The sequence below is a fragment of the Tursiops truncatus genome, chromosome 14 (assembly GCF_011762595.2).
Source record: "Tursiops truncatus isolate mTurTru1 chromosome 14, mTurTru1.mat.Y, whole genome shotgun sequence".
NCBI classification, from domain to species: Eukaryota; Metazoa; Chordata; class Mammalia; order Artiodactyla; family Delphinidae; genus Tursiops; species Tursiops truncatus.
Window position 1 is genome coordinate 731766 of NC_047047.1, and position 20218 is coordinate 751983.

Genomic DNA, 20218 nt, shown 5'->3' on the forward strand with positions numbered 1-20218 from the left:
AATAAAACGCCTGGGAGGGGTCGGAGGTCAGTCTGTCAGGAGAGACCAGAGCAGCTCTGGGCAGGAGTCACCAGTCCGGAACCCAGTGGCAGCCTCTGCAGAGACGGAGCCCTTCACTTGTGCCTTTTCTGTGACGGCGGCTGCGTTGTCACGTGTGATGTGATGGTGGATCCAGGCAGCAGGATGGTAGCAGCCAGGGCAGCGCGTGCTCAACTAGAAGTTTAGTTCTAGCGTGTCCCATCAGAGAAGGGTCCTTTCTGTGGACATCCACATGAGGACCCCGGAAAGTGCAGTCAGCAGTCATCATTTGTTTCCACAGTTCACGGCCCCAGGGGGGTGTCTGTAACGCTACTCTAGTTTTCATAATGGCAGACCTGGTAGCTAGGCCACTGGCAAAGCCCAGGAGTCAGTAAGCACAGAGCACGGTTCATCAAGGCAGGCATTGGCCAGAGCCCTGAGAGGGGCCTGGATTCTGGCTTCTGGGTGGAGGGGCCGTGTCCGCTTTTGGTGTTGCAGGGCTGGCACTGCAGTCCAGTGGAAATCAGTGAGCTTTCGCTTAGTCAAAGCAGGCATTCAGCATTTAGGGGCGTCTGTGAATTGACGGCTCCAGTGAGCCGTGCAGTGACTCACCTGGCTCAGCGGGGGGCAAAGCTTTCCCTGGAGAGGTAGCTGCTGCTTCTCAGGTAGGGCCCAGATGCCTGCGTGGCCAGGCCGCCGCTCTTGAATCCACCATTTGCACTTGACAGGAAAGGTTTTGTGAGTCGAGCCACCCCAAAATGGGAGTATCAGGCTGGAGGTTCACGAGGCCTCCCTGGGTCGGTCACCCAGTTTTGACAGGGGCTCCTGAGAAGCCGATGGCTGCTCTTCAAGGGGGACGCAGCGGGCAACAGTCCCGGAAGGCACTGAGCGCAAACCCCCAGGGTCACTTGCAGGTGGGGCTCCTCCCTTCCCCAGAGGCTCTGTCAGCGGTCATCAGTCACAGAGACTTCTGGCTCAAACTCTTGCTGGGGGTGCAGAGCCACCAAAGTAGCTAGCATGCCGCAGCTTGCCGGACGCCTTCAGGTGAAGCCTGTCGTTCTGCACGACACTCAAATGGGACCAGTTTATGGGCTAGCCAACGTAAAGGACCAAGAGAATGTCCCCAGTACCCCTAGTTAGGCTTTTGGCCTCTATGGTGGTGATGGTGGGGGTAGGGCAGAGAGCAAGCAGTCTGGAGCCATAGTTCCAGGAGCTTTACTTGTTGTCAGGCCCCGGACTTTCACTGGGGAGGCTGCCTGTTAGGAGGGTGTGGTGAGTCCCCTTCAGGGCCATTGAAATGGGGGCTTCTAACCTGCCAGCTGAGAGCCGTCATCTCTGTCGGGGTGCTCTGGATGTAAGACGCATCGCCACAAAATCCCCTGGCCCTACACACACACATGCATACACCGTTGTGGCCTCTCCCGTTGCAGAGCACAGGCTCTGGACGCGCAGGCTCAGTGGCCATGGCTCACGGGCCCAGCCGCTCCGCGGCACGTGGTATCCTCCCGGACCGGGGCACGAACTCGTGTCCCCTGCATCGGCAGGCGGACTCTCAACCACTGCGCCACCAGGGAAGCCCACGGGGTTTCTTTAGTTGTGGTGAGTGGGGGCTACTCTTCCTTGCCGTGCGCGGGCTTCTCATTGCGGTGGCTTCTCTCGCTGCGGAGCATGGGCTCTAGGCACACGGGCTTCAGTAGTTCTGGCACATGGGCTTAGTTGCTTCACGGCATGTGGGATCTTCCCGGACCAGGGCTCGAACCCGTGTTACCTGCATTGGCAGGTGGATTCTTAACCACTGTGCCACCAGGGAAGCCCTATTTTTATTTTTTTAAATTGCAGTTGACATACAATATTATATTAGTATTCAAGTGTTCAACATAGTGATTTCACATTTATATTCATTAAGGATTGATCACCACAATAAGTCAGGTAACCATCTGTTACCATATAAAATTATTGCAGTGCTATTGACTATATTCCCTACGCTGTGTATTACATTCTGTACCTGTGAGTCAGTTTCTGTTTTGTTTTGTTTGTCTGTTTTGTTTTTTAGATTCCACATGTAAGTATAATGATATGGTATTTGTCTTTGATTATTTCACTTAGCGTAAAATCCTCTAGGTCCATCCATGTTGTCACAAATGACAAGGTTGCATTTTTTGTGCCTGAGTAATATTCCATTGTGTATGTGTACCACCTCTCATTTATCCATTCATCTATCAGTGGACATTTAGGTTGTTTCCATGTCTTGGCTATTGTAAATGTGCTGCTGTGAACATTGGGGTGTGTGGATCTTCCCAAATTTTAAATAATTTAAATAGCTACATGCAGCTAGTAGCTAACACAGCACAGCTATAGATGATAGCTGTTCCAGGGACTACTTAGAATGTAAAAAGTTGGCTTTTTAGATTTCCTTAACTGATATAGTATTTCAGTTACTTATTTTTGAGCATATTGTTTGCCATTTGGTTTGCAAAGAAGTATCTAGCAATGTCCCTATCTTGGAGAAAAAATAAACAAATGAAAATTTAAATATGCACAAAAGAGACAATGTAGACATCCAAGAGATAGCATGATATACTTTAATCTTAATCACAGAAGAATTATGCTAAGTGTAAAGGACTGCAGAAGAGCAGCAACCCTTCAGGTTGCAGTATCTGTAGGAAGATGGGAGACCTGTGCTGGTTATTGGACTTGTTGTCTTTGTTTTGGATGGGTAGGAAGGAAGGAAAGGAAATGTCAGGAGGAGGCGGGGTGAAAGTGAAACTATCATCTGGGAACCTGTGAGATGCGCTCGGGCCCAGCGCGGGGACTCGTCGCTGAGGCAAGGAGGGTGACTGGCAGAATGAAATCCAGCTGGAAGGTGGTTTGGAAGGTCAGTCAACTGTGTCATATGGTTGTAGCTGCCTTTGAATTGATGGCTAAAAAGCTTGGGATTTATCTTCTAGGCAGCAAACATTCAGAATCATTGAAGGATTCTGAGCTAAAGAGAAATATAATGAGTCTTGTTGTGGGAAAACAAGCTTGGCTGATGTATGATGAACAGAGAAACGAGTTAGGTAGCTTATAGGCAAGAGGGAGAGGCTTCTGAACCAGGGGGATGGCTGTAGCGATGAGACTTCCTGGAAGTAAAACCAACGGATGTTGCTGATGGATTAGAGCAGGATTGCAGAGGCGCTGGAGGGAGGGAGGTTAAGGTGGGAGGCTGGGATGGATTGCGGCGCGGCTGGGCTGGGGGGGCGGGCCCCATTAAATGTAGAGGCTGTGGTGAGAGGCTGGGGTGGGTGCTCTGGAGTGACTTAGAAACAGAGTCACCTGATGGTTACTTGGCTACCAAGAAATTGCTGGAAGTAACTGTTTACACATGTTAGTGCTGCATTTAAAAATTGGCTTGAACTTAATCTGTAAATTTTAGTGCGTTTTTGTGTGATGACCGAAGCATTTTTAATACGTTAACAAGCGCATGATCTGTGGAAAATTGACATGTGATGATAATTAGCAATGACGCCATGGTTTTCACGCTGCCACCCTGCCCACCCTCCACTTTGCCCTGACCTCTGATAGCCCTGTCACTTTTTTTAGGGTGAACAAAAGCAAACACAAGGAGCACTAGTGTGACCGCCTGAATCCAGTGTCACGTGGTCGGGGTAATCAGCTTTCACACTGATGGACTCTGGTTCTTTTCATTCCTTACAAGAATCGGATGTGGGAAGTTAGAGTGGTGTCAGCCATCTTCCTCTTGTGATCTTCATCAAATCTCTCGTTCTGGGCCACAGTGAAGTGATTCTTCCAATCTCCCACAGCCCCTGAAACAGACGTGGGGTGGTGGGTGTCAGTACCGTGCGGGGATTTGGATTTCTCTGTTCTCCCGTTTCTGTGTGAGGATTTCTACTCCCCGTCAGGGAGGGACAGAGCCGGGCAAACATTTCTCTGGCTGGCCTGGCAGTGTCTCCTCCTGGAAGGGGGAGGAATCGCCTGTCTGGCTTGTGGGTCGGGAGGTGACACGGCCGCGTGAACAGCAGGTCTGAGGAGCTCTCTTGTCCTTCCCTTCTGCCCGTCGCACCACACTCGGTGCTTGTGCCTGTGGCTGGCGTCCTGCAGGTAGAAGGGCCTGCTTCTTGAAGGACTCAACGTGCGGTTTTGAGAAAGGAGGGAAGAGAAAGAAGATTCCCCTCCAGTTCTCCACGTGCAATCCCTGTTACCTTTCCCAGACTGCTTTTTCTACATAGTACTTACTAGCAACTATTATCCTGAGTTTTCGTGTGTTTTGGTCACTGCTGTGGACATTGCCCAGAACAGTGTCTGGCACATGGTAGCCACTCCAGTCAGTAAGTATGTTGGAGTGAATGGACCTCTCTGATAGCTTAGAGCCCTCCGGAAAGTGGATTCTTTGCTCCATCTGACTTAATTCTGTATGTTTTCACCTTATCAGCCAGAACTCCAGAAGGAAGGTGAGGATAAAGGGTTGGACTTAGACACCAAACCTCACTCTCCAGTTGTGGCTGAACACTGATTTCATTTCATCTGTGGTTTCTTAAATTATTTTTTCCCCAGAACCATTTATTATTGATCTTATTTTTCTTATCTATAGAAAAGAAACTCCCCAAAGACTCTGAAATATTGGACAATTCCTTTAAGATTATGCTGAAAAGGAAACATAAAAACCTTTTCTCATGAATGGAGAAATAGAGTGGTTCATGAATGGAGCTGGAATCGACGTATAGTTTGCCATCGGGTTCTGCTTCATGACGTCAAATGAACTGTAATGGACAATTTTATCCAGAACTTTATCATCTAGGCTCTTTCCAATAAATTCTGCCAGCTTCAGAATTTCATGCTTTGGGTTCTATGATCAGAGTCAAAAGAAAAGACTTGATATAAGATAATTTATATCAATAAATAATAGTTTCAAAAGACTGTTGGAATGAATTAATGCTAGTAATCAGTAACATGTCATGAATTAAAATTTTAAAAAATCGTGTCTCACGAGTGCTCAGCTTTTCAGATGTGACTCACTTTGATGTGGTGACTGTATCAACTGGAGTCATTACGCTCTTCTTGTTCTAACATGGAAGCGTCAACTGAGCGTGTCGGTGAGACACTCACCTGGTAGCTGGGGCACGTGCCACAGAGGGATGTGTCCAGAATTAGGCCCAAATGTCCTGCTCTAGCCCGTCCAGCTAAATGCCCCACGGGGACAGCCACTGGACAGATGCTGCGAGCAGGTGTTGCAGCAGCATTGGGGACCTGGCCACAGAGGCCCGTCTCCTGCTTCTCATGTGGACAGAAGTGGCCCCAGACTTTCCCAGTGGTGCCGGTGAGGGGGGCACGAGGGTGGGAGGGACTTCTTTGCACCCAAGAGGCCCCGTGGCAGTAGCTGCAGTGCCCAGCTGGTCCGGTTGCTTCGGTGTCTCTGAGAAGGTTTCAGCCCCATTGTCGCCACTGTTTCCTCCTCAGAGGGACGCAGCCCAGGGGCGCTGTGGTGTGGGAAGGCCCCTGTGTCCAGGAGGAGTGGTGCGTTGCCGGTGGGAGTGTTTATCCCCGCCACTGTGTCTCCTGCTTTAAAATGGGCTCCCGCTTTGAAGCTTGGATGTCAAAAGTGCTTAATTTAGTTGGCCTCACACAGACTAGGAATCAGCAAGAGTGCTGAGAACTGTGCGCTCTGAGTGACCACAGGCAGGTGACAGCCCAGAGCATGATCGCAGAAACATGTAAGAGGGCGCTGGGGACCCTGAGGTTAGACTGCCCATTTCGGTGAAGTCTCCTCCTGGCATTCATAATGCATTAGGATCTGCCCCAGGGTTCTGTACACCGTTCCCAGGGACACATCCTCCTTTGGCCCTGCTATGACGATATGTGGGCAAGCGTCACCTACATGGACTTTCCCTGGTCTTAGCTTAGTAGCATCTGATATCATGGCCCCTGTTTGTCACATCCAGTCATAAAAGAGCAAACCCTTCCTTATAACCCCTGCCATAATATTCCTTAGTTGAGTGTCTATATCTGGAATCCTGTGACGAGACAACTCTCTGAACTGCAGCAGTGCATATATGTATATGTGACCAGAGTCTCCTTTTGTATGCCCTCCTGTTGTTTAGTTTTTCGGTGCTCTCTTGTGGTGTCTCCACACTTTTGTACCAAGTAAACACAAGGGAGAGAATTTTATACTGATACCTGTATGGGTTGTCCTGCTAGCCCTGGAATCATGGTTCTGAGAATCCTAGAAATGTAATCCTAGAAACTTACCTATTTAAAAAAACCATACAGAACAGATCAGTGTTTGCCAGAGGTGGGAGGTGAAGTGGGTGAAGGGGGTCAAAATGTTCAAAATTCCAGTTGTAAGATAAATAAGTCCTAGGATGTAGTGTACATCATGGTGACTATAATCACACGGTATTGTATAATTAATAACATTGTATCGTACAGTATAATAACACTGTGCTGAGAATAGATCTTAAAAGTTCTCACCACAAGAAAGAAAATTTTTGTCACTGTGTGTGGTGACAGATGTTGACTGATTATGGAGAAAATTTCTCAGTACATACAAATATCAAATCATTATCCTGTACACCTGAAACGAATATAATGTTACTTGTCAGTTGTATCTCAATAAAAAACATAGAAAAATGATGCTGTGTTTTTCACTCTTCAGATATTTTGTAGACACAACTGGATAAAGCCCAGTAGTGATGGAACCTAAGAGAAATGCAGCTAAACTAATGTGCACAGGAATCCCCGATTAATCTTTTAAAACTGCACGTCTGACTTAGCAGGCCTGGCATGGCCTCTGAGAGGCCATGCAGCTGTCTGTGACGTACCTTTTGAGAACCAGGCTTTCTGTTATAAATTCTAGAACAGAGACTGTAATTCTGTATAGATCCCTGTATTCAGTGGAGTCACAGAAAGGACTGGGTAGATGACCATTTACAATATACTCTCATGACACCACCTCATTTAGTCGTTATAACAGCTCTTGGAGTGCATATTACTATCTCCTTTCTGCATGTAAGGAAACTAAATTCCTAGATGCTCAGCATCTTCACAAAGAATAATTGCCAGTAGGCAGTAAAGCCAGAACTGGGATTCAGGAATTTTGACTCTAAACCATTAGTGTTTCCCACTGCGCCATAATTTCTTAAACTGTTTCTTGAAACTATGACGTTCCTCAAGTACTAATAAAAAAAACCCAAAATATGCTGGATTTGTTTTCCCTTCTAAACGGAATTTAAAAGTCTACATACAAGGAGAAAAAAAGGCATCCCTCATTTTGCCATCCTCTGCCTATAAGGAAAAGGTGTCCCAGAGCCCAGAGCTCCAGGAAGCTCAGGTGAGACTGTGTGATACAGAAACTCATGACGTCCCAGGTGTTCTTTGATGCGTGGACAGCTGCAGCCGGTGAAATGTAGCGTCTTCTGTGCCCTGTTTCAATCTGTGAGTCCCTGATGGGGTCCGCACGTTATGACTGAAATATTTTACGGTCAGAGGGGAACACGTGAGGCGGCCCTGCTCCTTACCCTCTTCATGTCCTCGTAGAAGAGGTAGAGGATGCGGTGCTGGTCCTTGGCATCCCACCATCCCTTCACGTGCTCGAACCAGGAGCCCCAACACACTGCAGGACGGGATCAGAAATAGGGCAGTGAGTCGCAGAAACCCAGCTGACAAGCACCCACCTGGGAGGAGAATCCTGAAGAGAGGGAGAAGGTCACGCTGGTGATTCCCTCACCGTGAAGAAGGCAGAGCCCCTGCTGTTCTAAGGAAATGATGACTTCTCTGTAGAGTATCTGAGGATTTTGAGAAAGGATGGGAGCAAAGCTGAGTTCTCTCACCGTCCCCAGCCAGAAAACTCTCAAAGTACTCTTCCCAGGTTCCTGGAGCAGGAAGCCCTTTATTCATCCTGTGGAAGTGGTAATAAGACACCATGCTGTCCTTGGGGTTTCTTGCTACGTAGATTATCTGGGAGTAGAGGGAGGGAGGGAAGAAGCAAAACCAGGATTAGACCAACAGTTATGTTAGGGTGGGTATATTCCATACAGATGAATCTTTCCGATGCTGCACTCCTGTGATTTGGCTTTTGTGGGAGGTGGAAAGCATTCATATCAATTTGCATATTGATGATGTGACAAGGTGGACTCGTTTTTTTTTTTTTTTTTTTAACAAGCGAAGTGTTTTAAGAGGAAATGGATTGAGGACCAGTCTGAGGTCCTTCTAAGGGGTCAACTCTGAATTCCTTTGGCTCTTTACCTTACAGTTTTTCTCCAGGAAGGATGGTGGCAGCAAGTGGATGGGAAGGTGCGTCTTTAGGATCCGTGGTGAGGGCATTGCATTAGCTTGTTCCAAGCCTGTAAAATTAATTTTCAATGACTTCCCATTATTTTTCTCTATTTGCTTCAGAATCTTGCTGCTTTGTTATTACTACGTTAGGAACAGTTCCAGGCCGCCTGTAACTCTGTGGATCTCATCTGAGAGAATACTTGTAGCATACGAATGGGTTTTTTGGGCTAGAGCAGTAGTTTTTGTTTTTGTTTTCGTTTTGCAGTACACAGGCCTCTCACTGTTGTGGCCTCTCCCATTGCGGAGCACAGGCTCCGGACACGCAGGCTCAGCGGCCATGGCTTACGGGCCCAGCCGCTCCGCAGCATGTTGGTTCCTCCCGGACCGGGGCACGAATCCGTGTCCCCTGCATCGGCAGGCGGACTCCCAACCACTGCGCCACCAGGGAAGCCCGGCTAGAGCAGTTTTTAACCATAACAATAAACCAAATAAAGAAGAACCTAAAAAATTCAAACCCTTCCACTATAAAATTATCTTACCTAGGCTCATCCTTGTGGAGTGAAGTTAATTTCTAATTGGAGAATCAAAACTTAACTTACTTTTGCATAAACAGTAACTTGATTAGAAAATGTCTGGAGTTAGAACGATGGCCAGATGGTGAGAAAGATAGTCATGGAGTCCATCGATGGTTGTTTGAATGCCTAGAATTCTGAGAGGGCTACTGGATAGTAAAAATCCCTGGTGGGTGTCTAGGCCCGGGGTCAGGTGCAGCTGTGCCGTACTCACCAGATTCCATGCCCGGGATTTTCCACTCGATGAAGGGGAATCGCTCGTGAGTAGGTGCCCGCTGGCTTCTGTCAATATCACCCTCGTTTTGTATCAAGTCCACGATCTCCTGCGTCCAGGTTGTTCCTTATTCCCCAGGAAGATGAGGAAGCACAGGCTTTATCTACTGCAGTTCTTAGAATGTGACCAAACACTTGTTAGAGCAGCCGTGTGAACTTTAAAGCCAGCTTTATAATGGAATTCAGAAACCATCCTTCTTCGTTTATATCTTGTGTTATCATAATATGGTATGATATGGATTTTTATACAAAGACTCCAATTTGGAGTGGACATTAGATTCATAAATATATAGTTCTTTTTTTATTCTGTACAACCATTAATTAGGATTGTTATGCTATTGAGTTAGCTGCATAGTTCCTTAGAAAGGCAGAACGAGAGTCCTCACCAGCCTGTGATGTGGAGAGTCATCACTGTGTGGTCTTCAGACTCTGTCCAAGTGCGTAGCATGGGCTTGCTACGCGGGAGGAGGCTCTTGTTATGTGTTGGCCGAATGAATGGAAGATTAGGGTTTAGTCTCCATTTTCACACTTTCCTTTATTTTACCTGAAAGGCTAAAAAGTGCATTCCCTAGGCTCCTTTGCTGCCGAGATTCTAAATGTCCTGAGATCTGATTTACATTCTGGGATTTGAGGGAAGGAGATAGAGGTCTGATTGATAGAAGATGTGCAGAGGCCACTCCGCATTTTGCTGCCTGGAACCTCGACCCAGAGGCTGCGCCCTCACTGCCCCCGCTGCCCCCGAGAAGGGCCTCTGTCTCCCAGCTCCGGTCAGCTCCTGCGGGCCGCCCCATCCTGACCAGCGTGGGGCTGCCACCTGACCTTCGGCCTTGGCTGAAGACTGCTGACCAGACACCTGACCGAGTCCGTGGCAGGAGGAGGCTGGGAGACTGAGCTCTGAGTCCTGGGTCTGGGCTGATCATCTCTGGTTACGAGACCCTTTCTCATGCTCCCAATTCAGCGCTTCTAGGTCTGCCAGGGGGCACAGCTTAGGAAACAAGAGAGCAGCTGCAGTTTACATCCTCGGTCAGTTAGCTTCTAATATTTTCTGACACCAACTCTTTCATTACAGGATCCAGGACCAATATTTCTTTAGCTATTGACTCAAAGGAAGTTCAAGTGTACTCGCTTTGTGTGTTTATTCTGCATTGACAGACACGGGCTAATGCTGGGGCAGACTCCAGTGCGACTGGAGGTTCAGGGTCAGATCGTCCCCTAGCAGTCAGCGGTTCTGCAGTGTGTTTATCTCACCTCAGTCACAGAGCACTTATTATTCTGCTAAAAAGTTAGGTGTGAACCATTCCATGATCTGAGCTTGTTTCTTCCCTCTGATCAGTAGAGCCTTTATTAGTGCACAGGTTTTGAGTGATTGACTAAATATTACCTTAGCTGGCAAGTGCTTCACTTTTTGAGCGTGTTATTTGCATTGTACAGTCCTGCTTGCCCCTAGCCCATGAAAACCCTAAATGAACCAAATCTTAATGCTCACATATGGCAGGTGGAGAAAAGATGAATGATTAAGCATTGTACTGAAATTATGGTAATAAATTAAGAGTTGTGGGTGAAATTAAGGCAGTGAGATGTGATCCCCACCAGTGGGTACTTTCAGAAATTCACATTTAGAAAATTTTAATTATGAACAGACTCATGATGAGTAAGATCAGAAAATCAGGGCCGATATGAAACCGATGGACGGGTGAGTCTAAGGCCCCATCTACCTGTAGAGCCTTTTGTCAGATAAAGGCAAAGGGGGTGGAGCGTGTGTGCGTGTGTGTGTGTGTGCACACATGTGTGTGAGCATGTAGCAGAAGTTATTGACATGGAGCTTGACTTTGCAGAGAGCAGATGTCAGTGCAATTGGGGTATGAGTTGAATACTGTATTTTTAGTCTAACTGTAGATATACACAAATAACTGCAGAGAACTCTTTCTCTCTGCTCACCCCCTCATTTTTATGATGCAGTGGCTGAGCTCAAGTTTGTCTTGTTTCTTCAGTGACTTTGTTAAACTGACTATTGAAATAAGAAAGTAGGTTCACAACCTACCACCAGGGAGGGTGGAAATTAAGAGAGTATTTCTGGGACCCTGAGCTGGGAGACTTACAAGCTCAGCATTGCAGAGCCCAAGCCCCTCCTCTTCCCTAGATCAGGCAGGGGTCCCCTGTCTGGCTCTGCTATATGGGCCTGTGCTGGGAACAAGTAAGGCAGCAAGTCTGGCCCCTTTGTTTTGGGCTGTTTGATTCACTCTCTTGCAGGGAAGTAAAAAAACAGGTACATCACAGAAAGAATTAAATTCTTAAGATGTGTAGGTCATTTTAATATTTTTTGTGTGGTTTCAGTTACCACCTGTGATTTGTCTTGGCAGTATCACTCTGCCCAGTAAACAGCTTTCCACTCAAATCCAGGTCGGTTTCTTTATTTCTTTATTATTATTATTATTTTTTGTTGCGGCACGTGGGCCTCTCACTGTTGTGGCCTCTCCCGTTGCAGGGCACAGGCTCTGGACGCGCAGGCCCAGCGGCCATGGCTCACGGGCCCAGCTGCTCCGCGGCATGTGGGATATTCCCGGACTGGGGCACGAACCCGTGTCCCCTGCATTGGCAGGCGGGCTCCCAACCACTGCGCCACCAGGGAAGCCCTCTTTATTTCATTATTGTTGCATCTTTCCCGCTTCTCTTCCTAACCCTCCTCTGCGTCTCCCCCCGATCCCTCCCGCCTACCTGCTTTCGGGTAGGTGGAAATGAGCAGATCATCAGGCCTGGCTTGGAAGTTCCAGATCTGATCCCAGGTGTCACAGGTGGGCGTGGGCTGCAGAATCCCCTCCACGTAGTCCACAGCCAGGCGCTCCGTGCCGTCATATTTTAAATCCTCCATTTTGTTCAAGGCCAAGAGTGTTGGATATCAGATCTCTGCTCCAGGAAAGTGTTACTCTCAGTCAGCTCAGAGCTGCGTTCTTGGCATCGTACAGACAGGGCAGAGCTCAGACCTCAGGTCCTGCCTTGGGCTGGCAGTCGAGGGGGAGCCCATCCAGGGAGCTGGGACTCTTGTTTAGGACTTTGCACACAGCGCAAAGTCCTCCACAGCCCCAGCGGGGCTCTGATGTAGCCGCCGAGCCCTCGGCTCCTGGCTGCCGTTCAGGGTCCTGTGCGCATTCAGCCCTGCTCTTCTGTACCGTTAGCAGGAGTCAGTGCCACCTCACTTGTAGTTCTCCTCTGTGTCCACAAAATAATTCACAGATCTCCATTAATTGTTTCTTCTGGGAATTTTAAGCTAATTAAGAAGTTGCAGGGAATCTGCCCGCGGGATTACAGGTTGCAACGCAGAATGCCTACGCCGAAAGGCTGGAGGGAAGTTTCTGTGCTGCTAACAATGACAGCCTAGATTGAACCTCCCAGCACAGATGGCCGAAGGGGTCAGCATTGTTATTTTTAAGAGTAAAGTAAACGAGGCTGTAATAGCGAAGGTTCCCTCCCTGTTGTAGGCTGTTCAGTGTCCGTATCAGTCGGTGTCTGTTCACAGCTAATAAAACATGTTTGTCTTACTTGAAGCCAAGTGGATGCAAAAACTTGGGAGCTACAGAACACATACCCTCTGGCGTCCTCCTTCCTGGAGTTCACCTCCCAGCCTCGTGCCACATCCCCTGCAAGCCCCTTGTTTTCCTAAAAGCCTTGGTGCTTATTTAGCCTCCTTGTGCCTTTCCTTGGAATCATTCCTGGCTGCAGCGGAGTTTTTTTCCCTCCTATTTCCCCCACAACCCTTCTCGGCTGACCACCTCGAAAACAAGACCAGACCTGCCCAGGTCTCCTGTTTCTCCTTGTGATATAATCGAGAGCACGTCTGGTCTTTGTCTCCGGTTCCTGATGCCGAGTTTCAAAAGCCCTTTTAAGTCCCTGAGTGATTGGAGCCTTTGGTTGTTCACCGTGAGTCCCTTTAGACCACACCTGAGTTGGTGCCAACGAGGTGACACCTGCTGGGCCCATAGACAGTTCCAGGGGAGGGGCCGCCATGGCAGAAGATCAAGTGTGTGATCACGGGGTTGGGCCTTTCCATCCCATCCCCCCTCCAGGGAGAGGAGAGGGTCTTGGAGAGTGGGGTCAGCCGTGTGGCCAGTGACATGAGAACCCACGAACCCCGGACCCCGAGGCTCTGTGCAGCTTCCCGGCCGGTGAGCGCAGTGAGGGGCCGGGCCAGGGGGGTGCCGTGCCCAGGCTCCACGAGGACAGGGGGATAGGGCACGGCAGCTCTGCTCCCTCTGTCCCAGACCTTGCTCCCAGCACCTCTTCCATTTGGCTGTTGTGATCTGAATCCTCTATGATGAAACTGTAACTGTAGGTGTAGCGCTTTCAGTGAGTCCTGAAAGCACCATTATGGATGCTATGGGGGTCATGGGGACCCTCCACACTTAGAGCTGGTTGGTCAGAAGCACAGATGGTCCCCACGACTCATGGGTGCATCTGGCGGGGGTGGGTCTTGGGAAGGACTTTGCCCTTGACCTCTGGGTCTGCGCTAACCCCTGGTGGTCAGTGTCAGTACGGAAGCCAGTTGACAGAGAACCACCCTGAGACGCCTCTCCCGCCCCCAGCTGCCCCAGATGCTGTTCCTGCCGGCAGGAGTCTCCCTTCTTGCTTAAACCACTTCCCACCCAGACCTTCACAGCACCCCACGAGGGCCTCCGCGTGGCGCCCCTGTGGTACCTGGGAGCCCAGGGTGTGCACACTGCCCGCTCTGCAGCCCTGATGCCCCCCGTGTCCCCCCTCCTGTGTCCCCGTGCCTCCCGCAGGCACAGGCTCCCGCCCCCGTGGCTGTCCTTCATTTCCCGGCTTCACCCTCTGGCTCAGGCTCACCTGCGTCTGAACCTTCAGATCTTCTTTAACGTCCTCCCTAAACAGCCCCTCTCTGGAGAGCCTGTCCCTGAACTTGGGTGCCTCCCCTTTCATTGCTGGTGGCCCTGTCCTGTCCTTTGGAGCAGCCGTCCGCACTCAGCCCCGTGTCCTCCCCTGTCCGCCGCAGCACGGAAACTGGGCTCTGCTCGTGTCCTCACCGCAGCCGGCCCTGTGGCTGGCGCCTGTGTCCTCTGCAGAAGGGAAGAGGGAAACCAACTGGAGAACCGAGGGAGTGAGGTCTGGGAGCCACCACCGTGCCGGGGTTAGGCGAGCTGGTGGCTGAGGCTGGGGGTCTGAGACGGAAGGCAGACATCGGACGCCTGCCCTGACCCCTGCACCAGCTCCCGGCAGCCGAGGGCTGTGGACGGGGTGCTGACCCTCTGTGCCCCTGCACCCCGACTTTCCTCTGAAAATGGGGGTCATGACAGCCTCTGCCTATGGAGTTGTTGTGCGAATGAAAGTGTGTTTACCGCTCAGCAACCTTATCTGTGAATAATGAGCCATGACTATGGGTCCCTCTTCCCATGTGACCTCAGGGCGATGCCTGGGCTCTCCCTGCCCCTCAGCCTCCCTGTCGGCTGTCGGGAGATGGATGGACGCTTGGGACCAAGACTGCCAGGTGGAATTCCTGGCCCTCACGTGCATTTTAAAAGACTTAGGAAAATTATCTGTGGCTTTTCAGAGAAACTTCTTTCTATGGTCTTTATAGTTCTGTGTGCCAGCAGAGTAGAGAGCTGGGGAGCTTAGCAACATCTTGGCAGTTTTGTTTAGTCCCTTGTGTGCTGGGGATGGAGGGCTGGGAGACAGGGAGAAAATGCCCCCTGTCCCCGAAGAGGACTGGCTGAGGTTGAAATAGACCTGGGGATAGTTGAAGATTTCAAATAACCTGAAAAATTTTCATGACTGCACAGATGATTCCTATTCTCATTTAATATTTTTCCCCAATAATATCAATACTTTCTCACAAGTTCAGGAAAATTAAATAAAGTGTTGTACCTAGTTATTATAAAATTCACGTGGTGCTAAGTCTCCATCTGCTAAGCGTTGCTTTGGAATTCCAAATCTCTGGGTTGGATTGAAGCTGCCCCGTGTAGACTTTCTAGTCACTCAATCCCTTCTGAGCCATTTTAGCCTCACGGGGTTAATGTAAGAATTGAGGCATGTAAGTCATTCTGCGGTGTTGGCACACGGTAGGCACCAGAGGTGAAGTCACTGCCCTTTCTCTCCTAAGTCTTCCTGGTTCCTCTTTCCCACTGTTTTCCTACAGGCGTGGGGAGGAGACCCCCTCCTGCCCTCTCTGGATGTCCCAGGTGTAAACCAGGGGCTTGTCTAGGCCTCACATGTGATCCCTTTGAAAAAATTACAAAGGGGCTTTCTAACCTGCTTTTCTTAGGAAAAGTCAGAATGCAGGTCATTTTTCTTAAACAGGTTCTTGTTTGTATGTTTTTACAGAAGGAGCAGGTCTAAAACATATTTTGGTTCAGCAGACTGTTTTAAAAGACAACTATTGGGAAGTGGGCTAAGCTCGTACTGAATAAAATTGAACTGAAATTGTCTTTATTCCTTGAATCAGTCTTTCGCTTATTGGGCTTTTTATAAATTCCTCAATTGTTATCCAATCCTTGAGACCAAGTCAGGAGGAAAGAGGAGGAACAGGGCCATGGTCAGTATGACCGGAACGACATCCAGACTGTGTGGGACCAGGGCTCGTCTAGGGTCACGCACAGCCCATCCCACCTTCTGATTCGGTGGCCTTGTGGCCACACTGCTGCAGGGCTCGGCTCTAGGAGCTGAGGAGGGAGAAAACCAAAGTCAGAGGAAGTGTATTAGTTAGTACTTGCCGCTTCAATCAACTGCAGAGATTGGGTTGGTTCTGAACTCGTAGTGAAGTGAAGGAAGGATGCACGAAACCTTCAATCTCAGATCATCCCTTAAAACAAAACCCCAAGAATCTTTACATTCTTAGAAGAATAAAAAGCTGGTCAAAATACAGAGCATCCAGTTATATTTGAATTTCAGGTAAACGACAAATGAATTTTTAGAATGAGCCTGTCCCATGCAATATTTGGGACATATTTATACTTACAAAAATCATCTGTTGTTCTGTATTTTATCTGGAAACTCTATGTGGGCGGGAGGTTGCTAGCTCAGTCTAACTTCAAGCTCCGGAGGCTTAATGAGTGGGATTAGAAACACAGGGAAGCGGAAAGCCCTTTGGACGCTCTCGTGGCTCCCCACTGGCTCATGGGGAGATGTGTGCTGTCTGCACTTTCCAGTGATTTGCGTCCTTGCAGCTTGCTGCTCGGGGCTGGACATCTGTCAGCTTCTTTTGTGGCGATGGTACCGCTTACCATCAGTGTACCATTCAGTATACAATACTGAATGTGAGTGTAAAACATCTAGACAGACTTTAAACTTGTAGACCAGCCTAGGAAAGCCTTCTGTGCTCTTGCAAGGAAAGAAATGCTAAGATAAGTTGCTAATATCACTACTCTTGCTAATGAAAATATTAATCTCATGCTAAAAATATTGTTTCCTTAATTTTTTTATCAGAAGTAAGCAACAGAATCAATGAAATTTGTTCTATTTTCAGTTTTCCCACTAGTTACAAGAACAGAATCCCTCAGTATCCTGGGGGTTGGTTCCAGAACTCCCACAGATACCAAAATCCACGGAAGCTCAGGTGCCTTATGTAAAATGGCACAGTACCATCGGCCCTCTGTATCCAGGGTTTCTGCACCTGCGGACTTAACCAACTGTTGAACGTGTAAGTACAGGCACACATCCTTTTATTGTGCTTCGCTTTATTGCACTTTGCAGATACTACATTTTTTACAGATTGAAGGTTTGTGGCAGCTCTGCAATGAACAAGTCTATCAGCTCCATTTTCCCAACGGCATTTGCTCACTTCTCTGCGTCAGGTTTTGGTAATTCTCGCAATATTTCAATCTTTTTCATTATTATTATATTTGTTAAGATGATCACAGATCACCATAACAGATGTTACTCTTGTAAAGGTTTTGGGGGGCCATTAACTGCACCCATATAAGACGGTGAGCTTAATCAATAATGTTGTGTGCATTCAAAGTCCACCGACTGCTGTTCCCCCATCTCTCTCTCTCTCCTCAGGCCCTTCCCTGTTCCCTGACAGGCAGCAATATTGAAGTTAGGCCAGTTAATAACCCTACAATGGCTCTAAGTGTTCAAGTGAAAGGAAGACTCACACGTCTCTCACTTTAAATCAAAAGCTAGAAAAAATTAAGCTTAGTGAGGAAGGCATGTCGAAAGCTGAGACAGGCTGAAAGCTGGGGTTCTTGCACCAGTCAGCCAAGTTGTGACTGCAAAGGAAAAGTTCTTCAAGGAAATTAAAAGTGCTACTTCAGTGAAACACAGGAGTGATAAGAATGGAAAATAGCCTTCTTGCTGATTGCAGAAAGTCTCAGTGTCTGGACAGAAGATGAAACCAGCCACAGCGTTGCCTTAAGCCAAAGTCTAATCCAGAGCAAGACCCTGCCTCTCTTCAGTTCTTGAAGGCTGAGAGATGTGAGGAAGCTGCAGGAGAAAAGTCTGAAGCCGGCGAGGTCGGTTCTTGAGGTTTCAGGAAAGAAGCTGCCTCCGTAACATAAAAGAGCGAGAGGAAGCAGCAAGTGCTGGTGTAGAAGCTGCAGCGAGTTATCCAGAAGATCCAGCTAAGAGAATTCACGAAGCTACACTGAACAACAGCTTTTCAATGCAGATGAAACAGCCTCCTATTGGAAGATGCCATCTAGGACTTTCATAGCTAAAGAAGTCAACGCCTGGGGCTTCCCTGGTGGCGCAGCAGTTGGGAGTCCGCCTGCCGATGCAGGGGACACGGGTTCGTGCCCTGGTCCGGGAAGATCCCACATGCCGCGGAGCGGCTGGGCCTGTGAGCCGTGGCCGCTGAGCCTGCGCATCCGGAGCCTGGGCTCCGCAACGGGAGAGGCCACAACAGTGAGAGGCCCGCGTACCGCAAAAAAAAAAAAAAAAAAAAAAAAAAAAAAAGATGTCTTCATGCTGCTGCGTGTAAATCTGTTGATTCTGGTTAATTGCTTTCTGATAGCAATGTATGCTATCAGATACAGTCCACCACATTATACCGATTTACTCTCCCCGCCCAGCAGTGGGCACCCAGGTAGCCTTCAACTCTCAGCACAGGGATGGCTGGAGGAACAGGAGTGTGAGCGTCCCCTATACATGCTCCCTTATGGGGCTACATACCCATTTACTTGGGCTCTGTACCTACAGCTGGAATTTCTGGGTCGAAGAGTGTTTGTTTACTCATTTTGACGTGTTGCTAGGTTGCTCTCCTGTCCACTGTCACCAGCAGGACATTATCTGGCTTTCCAACCTTTGCTTCTGTAACAGATATGAAATGACAGCCCATGGTTTTCCTTTGCAGTTATTCTTATTTACTAATGATTTTGAGCATCTCTTGAAATATTTGGTCATTTTTTGTATTTTCTCTTCTGAAAATTGCCTTCCTCAAGGTCCCCTTTGCCCATTTTTCTATCTGGGTTTTATCTTTTTCTTACCAATTTGAGAGTTTCTTATATATTCTGAATATTGGTCTTCTGTGGTTTTAGACATCACAAATAACTTTTGTCATTCAGTTTTCTTTTTATTAGCCTTTTTTATGGTGCTCTTTGATGAACAGAAATTAAAATTTTTGATGTCTCAAATTCATTAAGTATTTTTGCCTTTTGTTTCGTACTTTTGAAGTTTTGTTGAAAAAAATCCCTTTGCTCTTAGGTCTCAGAGGTCTTTGTGAATTTTATTCTTATAATTTCACGTTTCACGTTTAGTCTTCAGTATACGAGAGTCCACCTTCGAATGAGACCCAGAAATCTCTCAAGACCCAGTGGAATGTCTCCACCTCTGGGTCTCAGGAAACCTCTGAAATACGTGTCCCTGAGGTTTTACAAGTAAATTACAGGCAAACCTCAGAGATACCGTGGGTTTGGGTCCAGACCACATAATAGAGTGAATATTGTGATAAAGTGAGTCACACGAGTGTTTTGGTTTCCCAGTGCACATAAAAGTTATGTTTACACCATACTGTAGTCTATTAAGTGTGCAATAACAGTATGTCTAAAAAGCAATGTACATCTTAATTAAAAATGCTTTATTGCTAAAAAATGCTAACCATCATCTGAGCCTTCAGTGAGTCGTGGTAGTAACATCAAAGGTCACTGATCACAAATCACCCTAAAAATGTAATAATAATGGAAGAGTTTGAAATATTGCAAGAATTACCAAAGTGTGACACAGAGACACAAAGTGAGCAAATGCTGTGAGTAAAAATGGTGCCGATAGACTTGCTTGACCCAGGGTTGTCACGAGCCTTCAGTTTGTAAGAACTGCAATGTCTGTGGAGCACAGTGAAACAAGGTCTGCCTGTACGAATAGGACAGCCTTGGACTTTGGTACTGGGGAGGCAGGGATGCTGACTGTGTTGGCCATGGCGGGAGTGCTTCATGGCCAGAAGGCGGGCGGTCACCAGACACCCACTCTCCCCAGTGTCTCTGGGGTTCCTCCCACATGCTTGTTTCTCTGCTCCACAACCGTGATGCACCTTTCAGTTTATTTCAGTGTGTATCACAGTTTCCTTGATGGTAGCACCTTTCAGTTTGTTTCAGTGTGTATCAGTTTCCTTGACGGTCGCTGTGGTCGCTGTGGCCCCTACCAGGCTGCACTTTTCTTGGGGGAAGTAACCCTATTTTTATCATCTTTCGATGCCCTCCACTCCCCGGCATGAATAAGGCACTCAGTACAAGTCTGTTATCAAATGAATGGAGTGGGAATTTTTGACGAATATGATTGAAATAAATGTTTTAATTCAAAGAAAATTATAACAGAAGGTAGAAAGAGGATATATAGAAGGAACAGAAATGAAAATGTGTGTGATATTATATATTACATGTTGATATATTGCAATTCACCTAAAGACTGAAATTCTGCAGAGAGAGAAGGAAAATGAAGCACCTTAATGCTGCGTAACTGAAGTCACACTGGGTTCATCCAAAAGGCAGATCAGGCTGAAATGTCCAGGTCGTGGTTTAAAAACCCTGACATCACGTCACACGAGCCATTCGTGGTTTTTGGAAACAGGTTTCTCTTCTGCTTCACAGAGGCTGCTCTTTAAAGATCCATGCAGAAGGACAGAGAAGTATCAGCCATGTTTTTCT

General features: G+C 47.9%; 1 protein-coding gene and 1 long non-coding RNA gene across 5 annotated transcripts in view; one reads left to right on the forward strand and one right to left on the reverse strand.

Annotated features, from left to right (window-relative positions):
• LOC109549324 (uncharacterized) overlaps positions 1–20218 on the forward strand; it is a 401131-nt gene that overhangs the window by 3675 nt on the left and 377238 nt on the right. The window lies entirely within an intron of this gene.
• LOC109549323 (sulfotransferase 1C4) lies at positions 3611–12012 on the reverse strand. The gene is made up of 7 exons (XM_019931300.2): positions 11850–12012; positions 9076–9201; positions 8260–8357; positions 7845–7971; positions 7533–7627; positions 4684–4864; positions 3611–3824 (listed from the first exon to the last, which is right to left on the reverse strand). The coding sequence occupies exons 1-7, from the start codon at positions 12001–12003 to the stop codon at positions 3709–3711; spliced, it is 897 nt and encodes a 298-aa protein (XP_019786859.1). The 5' UTR covers positions 12004–12012; the 3' UTR covers positions 3611–3708.